Source organism: Tupaia chinensis, unplaced genomic scaffold (genome assembly GCF_000334495.1).
Source record: "Tupaia chinensis unplaced genomic scaffold, TupChi_1.0 Scaffold139457_1, whole genome shotgun sequence".
Classification (NCBI taxonomy): Eukaryota; Metazoa; Chordata; class Mammalia; order Scandentia; family Tupaiidae; genus Tupaia; species Tupaia belangeri.
In genome coordinates this window covers 585,528-599,785 of record NW_006199342.1, presented here as the reverse complement: position 1 = coordinate 599,785, position 14,258 = coordinate 585,528, and the positions used below count along the sequence as shown (strand labels likewise).

The 14,258-nt window shown below is 40.1% G+C and overlaps 1 protein-coding gene across 1 annotated transcript in view; it reads right to left on the bottom strand.

Annotated features, from left to right (window-relative positions):
* Positions 1 to 14,258, bottom strand: part of PHACTR2 (phosphatase and actin regulator 2) — a 193,243-nt gene that overhangs the window by 16,055 nt on the left and 162,930 nt on the right. The window contains exon 12 of the mRNA XM_006161910.3: positions 6,055 to 6,131. Within this exon, the coding sequence (XP_006161972.1) occupies positions 6,055 to 6,131 (77 nt within the window). The remainder of the gene's footprint in view (positions 1 to 6,054; positions 6,132 to 14,258) is intronic.

Here is a 14,258-nt window from a genome sequence, read left to right as displayed (position 1 = left end):
AGTGAACAGTGGAAAGTCTCCACTCTATGCTTGCCCTAGCCATAGTTCCCCTCCCCAGGGGAAACCAATGTTACCAGGTCCTTGTGCCTCTCTCCTGAGAGCCAGACAAAGGGAGTTATACAGGGAAAAAGATCCTGCCAGTGCTCGCTGATCCATCACTGTGTGGGATAAAGAGTACCTGGGTAGAGGAAGCAGGGTTTCTCAGCCCACTTACGAACCGCCCCAAATCCACAAGGGAGTTAACAGACTTAGGTGTTGAAGGGAAGGTTTACTTGGTATAAAGAAATAATCTCTGTCGCTAATGAGAAAGCAGAGCTGTTGTACAGCTAGCTTGCATTGAAAGGGCTAGGTAATGATTCATGGGGCGTTTATTCCCCCCACGGGTAGCTGATGCTAAGAATATCACTATTTTTTACATGAGTAATTCTTGACATGTAAAACATTACCATGGTTTTGATTATTTTGATTAGAAACAGTAGTATTTACTGAAACCTTTTCCTCTTAAAAGAAACATTGAAAACCTGAAGTATGATTGTTATGTCTCAGAGCCAAAATATTTTCTTTCTGGAATGTAACTCTAATGATGTCATATAACAAATTAGTGGAAAAATAGCAGTAGATATTAATATTACTGCCAAGTTTTTAAGACTACTCAAGCAAGGCATATTTACTTTGGAGATATGAATATTTAATTTTTCCTTATCTGGAAAGACATTTTAAAGGTGTTAATCAGTGTATTTTTTGGGGGAAACTTTTAAAGTTTACCCTTGATATCAACTGCTATTCCCCCCTTAAAAATATATCTATTTGCATCTACTAATATTTCTTTTTCTTTTTTCTTAAGAGAGATTTTTGCTATAGGCATGTATACTTGCTGAAGAGACAGACAAAGATAGAGACAGAAAGCAAGAAATCACCCCTCAGGGAATGGCCATGCTGCAATTCCCTCTCCTCCATTCTCCTCTCAGGATCTTGGGCATGCACACACACATTCCTGGTGTGAGTTTTAAGCTTACAGGTCTGGGACTTGAATCTCAGCTGACTACGTGTGAGTCCAGTGATGTAACCATTATGTCATCTGCTAGTCCCTCTACTAATATTTCATAATCAATAAAGATATCAATAGAATATTTTATGACACAACAACCATATTCTAAATTTCTCTAGATGAGTAAAGATAGAAAAATCGCAAATTGAATTTTGAAGATGAAAAAATACCTTATTAGACATAAAAACATATTACAAATCTATTCTAATTAAAGTATGACAGGACAGGGACAAACAGCTAATTAGAAAAAAAATAAAAATTCAGAAATTGACCCATCTGTATATTAAAAGAAAACTCAGGTGAAAAGGGGTTTTCAAATACTTAATGAAAAATAGGTATTATGAAAACACTATGGGTGGATTTCAATTTTTTTATACTCAAATAAAACTGTACTGGGAACCAGCAATTAGCGTAATGGCTATGTCGCTGGATTCCCACGTAGTCGACTGCGGTTTACGTCCCGGACCCAGTGGCTTAGAACTCACGCTGGGCGCGAGTGCGTCCATGCCCAAGATCCCGAGAGGAGAATGGAGGAGAAGGGATTGCGGCATGACCATCCCCCCTGGGGGTGATTTCTCGCTTTCTGTCTCTATGTCTCTCTCTCTGTCGAGCGAGCGCACGCGCCCTATAGTGAAAACCTCTCAAAAAAAAAATAAGTAAAACTGTACTTTAATTCCACTTTTCCATGAACTTTTGAAGTATTTTCATACAGAAAGATATTAATATGCAAAAATTGAAACTAATGATCATTTAAGAAGTTAAAAGATTAATACTATAATGGAGAAAAATATTACGCTATATGTAGTAATGGGCTGGTAGCCACAATAGCCAAGAAATTAGTATTAATTCATAAAAGAAAGACAAACCAACCAAAAGAAAATAGGTCTGGCCCTGTAGCACAGTGGTTATGTGTTATGCATTGGAAGCTGGATCCCACATGGTTGATCATGGTTCAAATCAGACACTGGTAGCTTGAAAAATGTATGTGTGTGTGCACACCACAAATCCTTCTAGGAAACAGAAATGGAGAAAAAGGATCACAGTGTGACCACAACCCACTGGAGGGTACTTTCTCTTTCTTTCTCTGGCAAAGCACATGCTCTTTTTGGCAATTAAAAAAAAAAAAAAAAGGTCAATAAAGACATGCAAAGATGCCAACATCACAGAAATCAATTAAATGAGATATTATTGTTCATCTTTTAAAATATAAACCTCTAAAACTGTCCCCCACCAAATGCTGATGAGGGTGAATAAGCAGACGATGCATGCCCACAAACTGTAGGTCATTAACTGAAAAAGAACAAAATAGCATCTTCTTGAATGTAAAAGAAATATACATTCAGTGACTTAGCAAATAAAATTTGGGACCACGGGACCAGCAGTTAGTGTAATGGCTATGCTGCTGGACTCCTATGTAGTCGACCGCGGTTTATGTCCTGGACCCAGTGGCTTAAAACTCACACCGGGTGCGTGTGCGTGCGTGTCTAAGATCCCGAGAGGAGAATGGAGGGAAAGGGACTGCAGTGTGGCCATCCCCCCTGGGGATGTCTTTCTGGTGAGTGCACGTGCCTTATAGCAAAAATCTCTCAAAAAAAAAAGAAAAATTGGTTGGGACCACAGCAGAAATACTAACATGTATTCACAAAGATACATGTGTATAAAAAAGAAAGCCAAGGTAGCATTGCTTTTAATAATGAAAAAAGCAAAAATTCCATAAATAAACATCAATAGAATAATTGTTTTGTATCATTAAATAAGTCATGGTAAAATATCTAGGAAATGCCTTGCAGTCAATATATCCATATATATATCTACAGAAAGATTTATCCAGATGTTACACAAGAGGATATATATATATATATAAATACATATATACATATAATCATATATTTTATATATACGCACATTTGAAATGCACAGAAAAAAATCTAGAAAGGTCTACATTATAGGCCTAGAATGTATCATTATTATTATTATTACTATTTTGCTATAGGGCATGCGTGCTTGCCAAAAAGAGACAGAGATGGAGGTGGGGACTTGAGAAATCCCCCCTGGGGGATGGTCACACCCCAATCCCTTCTCCTTTGTTCTCTTCCCAGGATTTTGGGCACATATGCACACACACTTGCTGGAATGATTTTCATGCCACTGAGTACAGGACTCGAACCAGAGTTGGCTATGTGGGATCCACCGCCTTAACCACCATGCTACCAGCTAGCCCAGAATGTATTAATTTTGCACATAAGATGTACATAGGAAAAAAGGAAATGATCCTTATTGGGCACTAACTTTTAAATTTTTTTTTGAGAGGTTTTTGCTATAGGGTGCGTATGCTCGCCAGAAAGAGAGAGACAGAGAGACAGAAAGCGAGAAATCACCCCCCAGGGGGGATGGCCACACAGCAATCCCTTCTCCTCCATTCTCCTCTTGGGATCTTGGGCACGTACGCATACACACCCGGCCTGAGTTTAAGCCACCGGGTCTAGGACTCGAACTGCTGTTGACTACATGGGAGTTCAGCGACATAGCCATTACGCTAACTGCTGGACCCCCTTGGACCCTAATTTGGTTGTAATTGCTCACAAAATGTAACCAAAAATTAACTGTTCAGTATAAATATTTTTTATAAAATGAGAATGCCATTAAAATGCATTGTGTTTTCAGTGCAGTCTGGTAGCATGGGCCACCCGTATACTAGACCGCAGAGCTGGAAACCACAGGGCCAATGCCACTTCAAATCCTCCGCTGGTTACCCTGAAACATACCACACACATGCCCAAATTCCCAGTGGGCGGGAGGAAGGGGATCACATGGAGACCACACCCTGTAGAGGGTGCTTCTCTTTCTCTCCTTCTCTTATGTGGGTACATGTGTTCTACACCATGAATAGAACAAAAGGGGGAAAATGCATTGTTTTTCACTTGATTATTGTCTACCATAATTCATTCTTTGTATCAAGCTATCAAGTGAAGGTAAGGTCATCCTATACTACGATTTCTAGGAAAATGCTATACAAGTAAAGCTGTCCTGCTCTATGTGAGTCACTGCAGCTCGGGGGCCAGACTCAGCTATCCACACACGTGTCATTTTCTCAGCTGCCCAACTGCCTCAGTTAGCTTGCTGTCACCCAAATATCCAGCCACCTTCCATGATTAACTATGTTAGAAAAGTGCAGCTACAGGTACACACGCCAACATGAAATTTTCCTGCTGCCAAGAAGAAGGGAGAAAAAAGGGGGACAAATTAGTCTGTGAGGATAGAGGCATATAATTAGTCCAAGTGTAGATTATAAAAGGCAAAGGCTTCAAATGGAGAAAAATCCTTCATATTCAGGATAGCGGAAAGCCCTGCATACAAATACAAATAAACGTGATAAATGAGGGGGGGAAAGAAAGAAGAAATACCCTTAGGGAAAAGTTAGGAATAGCTGTGGAGCAAGTCCATGATAACAGAGGCCCCCCATGAACTTCAGGAAAGGGGTTTACTTTAAATTATGGTGCTGTTTTCTTTGTCCCGTGACATGCTCCCCATAAGGAGCACCACCATCATGAGGAACCACTGTGGGAACAGGTGTGGCATGACGTGTTGCTGCCCCACAGAAGCTGGTTCAAGCCTCAGGGATCAGTATTTGTTTTTCATAAAGACCTACATGATCTTCTTCAAGTAGTCATCCATGTTGGTATTTTTTATTTTTTATTTTTTTTGTCAGAGGGCATGTGTGCTCACCAGAAAGAGTGAGGGAGCAAGCAAGCCCTGGCTGGGCATGGTCAGGCAGCAATCTCTCCTCCATTTCTCCCTCCTTCTGGGATTATGTGCACACATGCACACAAGCCTGGTGTGTTTCTCAAGCCACTGTGTCCAGGATTCAAACTGCACAGTCAGCCATGTGGGATTTGGATACCTTAAACGACAGGCCCCAGAGCTGGTCCTGTTCTGGTATGCTTTTTATCAAGTGAATTTTTACAGATTGGGTTTGTATGCCAATTTTTAGGAACATACCTGCTACACAGAGCCAAGCACATAAGGCTGTGAGATAAAAAATGAAAAGAACACTTGTGAATGTGAATGTCAGAGAGTGTCATCACTCGGGTCCCCTCTAATTTTGGTAGCCTTAGAAAGTGAGCTGTGCTGGGAGGAAACGCGGCAGGAATCTAGAGATTGTGGCTCTGGTAAAATGGGATTCTCATTCTGTCTTCTGGGAAATCGCATCTAGCCCAAGTTATGTCTACTGTGAGCTATGAACCCAGAGACACACGTGCCCCACACTGACTCACACCAGCATCTATTCTGGGCAGACAACTCAATGAGTTCAAAAGCAGAATAAAGGATGTTGATACTTGTATTCTGGCCCAGAAGATAAAGCTAGGACAGGAACCAAAATATAAAGCCTTTTAAACTTAGTATTTAGACTTCTTCAAAAGAAAGGATTTACTTGAAGAAATTCTTATTCAGCATGATTAGTCTTAATGTTCTTAAGAGAGATATCCGAGCTTGTGATGAAATTTTTAGAAACTGATAGTCTGATCCTGTCGTGTCTTTAAAATTGCCACGAAGACTTTTAGGTTCCCAGTAAAACAAACAAGGATGGCTGTGGGAGAAGCAGAATGTTCATTTGATGGTTTTATGTTGAATTATGCATTTAAGGAATTTTTAGTTGTAATAAAATAAAACACACTTACCACTGGGGCCAGCAGGTGGTGTGGTGGTTAAGGTGCTGGACTCCCATAAGGCCAACAGTGGTTTGAGTTCAAGACCTAGTGGCTTTGAAATCATTCCGAGGATGTGTGTTTGTATGCCCAAAAATCCCAGGAGGAGGATGGAGGAGAAGGGACTACAGCATGGCTATCACCCCTCAGGGGTGATTTTTCACTTTCCCTCTCACTGTCTCTCTTTGGCAAGCACACACGGCCTATAGCAAAACTTTAAAAACAAAACCCAAAAACTATCTACCATTATTTACCATCTTAAGCATTTTCAACATGCTCACCTGCATTTTGTCTACCTACCTTGTAAACTGTCGACTCTCTTCATGAACCTCCATTTCTGTACTTTTAAATTCATTCAGTTCTTTCCTTATTGCTGCCTGTGGTGAAAATAAACAGAACAGAATTGTTATTTAGGTGACATATGTCTCATACATATATATATATATGAATGAAATAGACATTTTTCAAAGAAGTATCTTAGAAAAGGGTATTCCTAATTTCTACCATGGAAGGTATAATAAGTGTAATATCATACTTTAGCCAGACTAAATAGACTTCCTTTGAGTGTCCTGAACACGGTGGAGAAGAAAGGAGTCTTTGCCAGACTCATCCTTGAGCCTGGCCTGTGAGTCACACACAACTCCCACCACAACAACCACAAGCAAAGTGCAGGTCATAAGACTTTCTGAGAAACAATATCATTTTTTCTATGATAATAAAACCTTCTGTATTTAAAACCGCCCACAATGACTTGCATCTGAATAGCTGCCATAGAGCTACTGAGGAGGCTGTTGTTATTTATTTTCTATTATTGAAAATTTAGACAAGTGGAACTTAACATCTCAGCCTAGCACTTAATGCAAAAAAAACCCATCAAACAAAGTATTACTAATTAAGAACAGGTAATCCATGCCATGCCACTCCGATCAAAAAGCTGAGACATTCATCAAAATGTTAATATGGGTTATTTGTTAACAAGTAGTGTCAGGACAATAGATGATTACTGGTTTCAAGTTTTTGCTTATTTTATTTCCTAATTTTCCTACAAAAATTGTTCTTTTTTTCTTTTTAAAGTTTATTTACTTATTTCTTCCATAAAAGAGAGAGAGAGACAGACACACACACACACACACACACACACACGCGCCGAGAGAGAGAGAGAGAGAGAGATACCCCCAATGAGGTCACCATGCCATGATCCATTCCCAGCCTTTGCCAGGCAAGACCCAGGCATGTGTCCAATGTTTACAGGGAAACCTTGAGATGCGAACCTGGGACCTCTTCGCATGTGGTTTCAGCATGACAGTGTTCCATTACTATTACGCCACTGTAGCTGGCCTACGAATACTATTTTACTCACATGAAAAAAATAATAAAACACCTCTGTAACCTCCATTCAAATAGGATTCTTTTGTCAAAAGACAGAATGAGCAATAGAGATCACAGGGAATGATTTCATGGACAGATAAGACAATCTACAATGTGGCTGGCATAGTGAATTTTAGAAAAGGGAAAAGATAGAAGAAAGCCCTGAGGCCTCACTCTGGTTCTCTCTCATCACTAACTGCCACTCTGCAATATTTATGCTTCTCCCCCCAACACTCTTTTCAAAGTTATATTTAAATCCTGTTGTCATGGATTGCCTCTTCTCCTCAAATACATTTCTCACCCCCTGTAGCTTCTATGAGGAATCTGTAACTTGGAACTATGGCAATAATTCTTGCTACTGACTTCTGGAAGAGATGAAGCAAAAAGGAAAATGTTTGTGGGCCTGAGTCCCTTGTGACGTAGCTGTGCAGCTCGACTTGAGTTGGGTCAACAGTGAGGACACTGTTTTGCTCATTGTAGAAACTGATACCTATAGGCTAGTCCCATGGCAGAGCAGTAACGTGTTACTCAAGAAAGGCGTGATCTACTGGACCAGCCCTACGGTGCAGCAGTTAAGTGCTCTGCAGAGGAGGCCTGATACCACACAGCCAACTGGTGTTTAAGTCCTGGCCCTGGCAGCAACAAGTGGGGGATGCACACATGTGTGCCCCAGATCCTGATGGGATGGAGAACTGGAAGGAGGACTGTGGCAACGCCAGCCCCCACTGGAGGGTGCTTTCTCTCTCTCTCTCTCACATGTGTGTACTCTCATGAATAAAGGGAGGAAAAGGAGACAGAGAGAAGCCAGATCTTACTTAGCAACCATAGTTCTAATCCCTGGCCAGGTCATCCTAAAACACACTGGTCATGTGTGCAAGTGCCTAAGATCTAATGGGCTAGAGAACTAGAGGGAGGGGATTGTGGTTTGACCAGACCTTGTGGAGAGTGCTCATTTGTCTCTCTCTCTCCTTATCTGTTATTCTCATATGCATGCACATACATTCTATCATGAATAGAGAAAAATATATTAAAAAACCTGATACCTACTAGTGAAAGAGTGAAGCTGAAATAGCACCTTGTGTGCTGTATCGCTCACCAGTTAACATGTATACAAAATTCTTCCTCAAAAGGAGTATTTTAATGTTAACAGTGGCAGAGAAACCTGTTAACTGTTCATGATGACATGTATAGTATTCTCAACTGGATTGGTCTGAGAAGTATTTCATGATGGGCAAAGTATTTTTACAAGCAAAACGAGAAATAGCAATTGACTGTTTTATAAAAATAATTAGAATAATAAAGATAATGATTGGGGAAAACAGAAAAGATATGGAATGTTGAAGTGGGGAGATTAATGTCTCTGTACTGACTGACGTGCATGGCATTCCCTTTTGAAGAAACAATGTAATACACTGTAAAGTTATATGTAATCCAATGTAATATGAAGAAGATTATGATGATAATAAAAATAAATAAATAAATTAATTAATTAATTAAAAAAAAAAGAAAAAAATTTATTTTCCAAATGTAAGGCTTCAGTAGAGGAAGCAAAAAGCACTAGATGTGGAGTCAGATGACATGGCGTTTAGCCTTGGCTACAGCCTCAACAGCCTTATGACCCTTAATACGGCAATTTGTCCTAAAACCCTTATTTTCCCATCAGGAAAATGGGGGTAATATTTCCTCACAATAGTATGTGAATTTTTCAAGAGCATATTTGAAAGTGCTACAAACACTGAAAAGTCATCAATAAAATGTCATTATTGGGACCAGAAGATGGCATAATGGTTTCATTGCTGGACTCCACATGACTGACTATGGTTCAAGTCTTGGACCTGGACGCTTGAAACTCATGCTGGGCGCATGTGCTTGTGTGCCCAAAATCCTAAGAGGAGAATGGAGAAGAAGGGATTGCAGCATGGACATTCACCCAGGGGTGATTGCTCACTTTCTGTCTTTCCAGGAAGTGCATGCACCCTATTGCAAAAATCTCTCTAGAAAAAAAATAATAAGAAAAATAAAATAAAATGTCATTATTATGAAGTTTCCTTATTTATTTATCTGCAGAAGGTGTGTGTGCTTGCCAGAGAGAGACAAAAAGGCAAAGAGAGACAGTGAGAAACAAAGAATGCCTCCAGTTTGGCACAGCCATGCCAAAATCCCTTCTCCTTTATGGATTTTGGGCATGTACACACACACATAATCTACGTGTTTTTCAAGCCCCTAGGGCCAGGATTCAAACCAAGTTGGCTACGCAGGGCTTTCTACTTCAAGTCCTACGCTCTTTCCAATACAATGAGCTGCAGGGCCTACGTCACCAGATAAAGACCTCAGATTTCCATGTTGTGTGTGCTGGCTTATAGTTAGAAATGGTGAGCTGGTTATGTGAAGAGTGTAGCAATGAATGTAATGTGAAATTACAGGAACCATAGTTTTATTTCAAGAGCTGCTTTCTTTGAGGATAAAGATTTCTTGAGAGAGTTTAAAGAGAAAAAGAAGAAATTAGACTCTTTATGTTAGGGCCAGCAGTGGTGTGGTGATTAAGGTGCTGGATTCCCAAAATCTACAGTTCAGGTGCCAGACCTGGTAGCTTGAAAATCGAACCCCTTGGAGGATGGCCACACTGCAATCCCTTCTCCTTGTCTCCTCTTGGAGGATGGCCACACTGCAATCCCTTCTCCTTGTCTCCTCTTGAGATTTTTGGGAACACACACCCATATACCCAGCATGATCTTCAAGCTGCTGGGACTGGGTCTAGAATTGTGGAGTTGGCCATTTGAGATTTAGCACCTTAACCTCCATATCACCTGTGGCCCTAAACTCACTTTTTAGCATAATTGTTAAATTAAAAATGTTATATCACCTAACTTACCAAGTAAGATATATTATTTTGAATCTGGTTAATATATATTATAAAGTGTTCTTTTTTAAGGTAACATAATATAAGGTTCAGTGTTAAAGAAGATGAGTATGTGCACAGCCTTGATTTATTATATACTACATGCATGTGTTAAAAAGCCATACTGTAGCCCATACTGATGACACACACCAATTACATGTAAACCAGAAGTCAGAATTTTAAAAAAGCAACATTCTTGCTATAATAATGATTAGCACATACAATTTTCATTCTAAAATAAAATTTACCCAAAACCATGAATAGTTCTAAGACCAGTAATAGTTTTCTGGCTAACAAGTAATATTTCTTTTCTTTCTTTTTTTTCCTTTTGAGAGATTTTTGCTATAGGGTGTGTGCATTTGGTAGAGAGTGAGAAAGAGAGAGTGAAAATGAGAAATCACACCCCAGGGGGCATGGTCATGCTGCAATACATTCTCCATTCTCCTCCTGGGATTTTGGGCATACACATACACACATCTGGCATGAGCTATCAAGCTGCTGGGTCTGGGACTCAAACCGTGGTCGACCACACAAGAATCCAAAGCCCCAACTATTATGCTACCTGCTGGCCTCTCATTAGCCTCACTTTTTAAGAACTAGAAGAAATAGCCTAGTTCTTTTCAATGTTAGAAATACCTAAAAATACCATGTACTGATATGCATTATTTTTTCCTTTTTTAAATATTCTGATGTTTGCCAAGGAGTGAATATGTGTCACTTGTGTATATATAATATCCTATATATAAACAGTATTTCAAATTGTAATTTTTTCTGTCTTTACAAGGGCCGGGCGGCTGACAGGTGGCATGGTGGTTAGGGGGTGCCAGAAACCCCTACATGGTTGACCAAGGTTCGAATTCCAGCCCCAGCAGCTTGCTTTCTCTGTCTGTCTCTCTCTCTGTTCCTCTCTGGTCAAATTAAAAAAATAAAATAAAGTGAATAAACATATAAAGTTCAATAAAAAATTCTTTAAAAAGTATACAGGGTTCGGCAGGTGGTATGGTGGTTAAGGTGCTGGACTCCCATATGGTTGACTGAGGTTCAAGTCCCAGATCTGACAGCTTGCTTTCTCACTCTCCTTTCTCAGATCAAACTGAATAATCATAATAATAAATAAAATAAAATAAATAATCCTAAAAATGTATACAAAATTATCTAAAAGAAATTTTATACTTTTTTAAAGAAAACACATGTGTACACATGTATACACAATAATAATGGAGATGTAATAATTTTCTTTCAACATTAAAATGTCTCAGAAAGGGACCAACAGTGAGTGTAATGGCTGTCGCTGAACTCCCATGTAGTTGACCGCGGTTCGCGTCCCGGTCCTGGTAGCTTAAAACTCACACTGGGCACGTGTGCATGTACACCCAAGATCCCGAGAGGAGAATGGAGGAGAAGGGATTGCGGCATGGCCATCCCCCCTGGGGGGTGATTTCTTACTTTCTGTCTCTCTGTCTCTCTCTGTTTGTCTGGTGAGCGCATGTGCTCTATAGCAAAAACCTCTCAAAAAAAAAAAGAATAAAAAAAATCTCAGAAGTGTGAGATGTTGGCAGAGGAAGAAAATGAGCCTCATCTGTGCATAGGGAGGGGCTCTGGCTATGCTCTGGGGCTCAGGGTTTGATCTCCTGCAGATGTGAGAGTCACAGGCCATCAAAGCACTTGGAAATAGAAACTAAACCTGAAGGAGAAAACTGACCCAGCACATATACCCTGCAGCACAAAAACCTCTTTTTGTTTCAACATATAATATTTTTAAGTCTTTTTTGTTATAGCTAGAGATGGACGAGCTTTATCTTCCAACAACAGAACAGGACTGTTGTTAGGAAGGACTATTTCTACAGTATGAACAATTCAGTTGCCATTGGAGGGTGGTTAATCATTTACTCTCTCATGGCTTGTATACTTTGCACTCGCTGTGATTTTTACTCATTCACCCTGCCAAACTTGCCTTTCTGAAATTTGACATTTGAGTCATAAGTTATCTGGAAATGATAGGTATGGCAAGTAGTATTTTCCAAAAATGAACACAATAACACCTCCAGCCAACACTTTTCTATACAATATAACCCTACCTCTTCCTTGTCAAGAGGTGGAGCTAATTCCCCTTGGTTTGAGTCTAGACTAGCTGTAGGACTTGCCTGTAACTAAGGGAGTGGAAGTGAGGCTGGGTGATTTCCAAAGTGGTGTCAGAAAAGACTGTGTGGTTTTTATGTGGTTCTTTGGGATACTTGCTCTAAGGGAAGCCAGCTATCAGCGAATAAGTATGGCATCTCTGGAGCCACCAAGCTGGCCAGATATAAGTGGCTTTGGTAGACAGCCCCAGTTGAGTACAGCCTTTGGGCCATCTCTACCAAGACAGCAGACATGTCAGAGAAGCCATCCTGGGCCCTTCACAGTAGCCCATTTGTCTGGCTGAACCCAGTCAACCTCATGAAGAACAGAAGAAATGCCCAGCTGAGCACTGACTAAAGCACAACTGACAGAATCTGTAAGATACAATAGAAGAGTGAGTTAATAATTAAATAAATAGTAAAAAATACTTTGACCAAAAAGAGTAAGTGAAGACACTGTCCAGAGAAGTCAGGGAAGCAAGCCACTGAAACTGACTTTGACCTTAAGGGAACTTGTGTTAAATCTGGTGATTCCGAGCAGCCATTTTCATAGCCTGGTGAGATGTGAAAGATGAGAGACAAAATCTGCCCCAAAGTAATATATAATTCTCCCTGCATAAAGTGGGGGGCAAGTAAGAAATCCACAATGGCAGAGTGAGCTTGAACATCTGACCCCCCACAGACAGCAAAGAAAACTGCATGTTGGTACTTAATAAGTAAGGGTGTGGAACAAAATCTACCCTTATGACTTAAATCTATGTCAGCTATCACACAGGTGTGCAGCCTGGATTCACAGTTCTAAAGTAGTCTAAAATAACTCATCTTGACAATCCAGTTTAAAAGTAAAATGAGATAAAACAAACTTTACAACAAAAACCTTCTTGAGGAACCAGCAGATGGCATAATGGTTACATCACTGGATTTCCACATAGTCAACCATGCCGTGCTTCAAGTCTGGGACCTAGAGGCTTAAAACTTAACACCAGGTATGTAGGCGTGCATACCCAAAATCCCAAAAGGAGAATGGAGGAGAAACAATTGTGACATGGCCATCCTGCCGAGGGTAATTTCTCGCTTTCTGTCTCTGGTGAGTACACACTCCTATAGCAAAAATCTCTCTCTAAAATCAATCAATCAATCAATCAATCAATAAGTAAAAGCAAAATTCTCGAGTGTCTCATAACAAGGGTTTCATCAGGAAAATTTAGTTATTTTAAATTTATGTATGCCTAATGACATATTGCAGAATATGTTAAGGCAGAATTGACAGGATTATAAAGAGAAAGAAAAATTCACAAACATAGTGGGAGATTTAACACATCTCACTTGTCACTTAACAGATCAAACAGACCAAAAACAAAACAAAACCCAAAAACGAATGATACAGAAATCTGAATGAAACTAACCAGCTCAATCTTATAGACATATTTAGAACGCCACACTCCAAAGCTATAAAACACACTTGAGTTTTGAGGATATATGAGACACATATGGTAACTGATGACCTACTTTAAAAATCTCAACACCTAAGACCACACTCCAGACCAGTAAGTCAGGATTTCTGTGGTGGGCATCTACACCTTCAGCTGATGCCGATGTGTAGCTAAGTTGTGAATCACTGACCTACATATGGGTCACTTATGGCCTCTAGTGTTTATATTAGAAACTAAGAAAGGATGGCAACTAATGATCTTGAGAGTCTGTCTTAAATTACAATAGATCAGCCAAATAAGAGCAAAAAAAAAAATTGGACAAAGAAGATAAAAGAGCTAATGATTGTCTTTCCCACTATACAAGATGGCAGGTGAAAAAACTACGAAGCAGGATACTGGGGAGAGGAAACCTGAAGCCAAGAAGGCTGACGCCAGTGGCAAGGTTAAAAAGGGTGACCCCAAGGCTAAAAAGCCCAAGAAGGGATGCCCCATTGCAGCTGAAACCCCGTCCTAGTCCAGGGCATTGGCAGATACTCCCGGTCTGCCATGTATTCCAGGAAGGCCATGTACAAGAGGAAAATACTCAGCCACTAAATCCAGGATCGAAAAGAAAAAGGAGGGTCTTGCGATTGTCACAAAATCAGTTGGTGGAGACAAGAATGGTGGTACCCGGGTGGTTAAACTGCG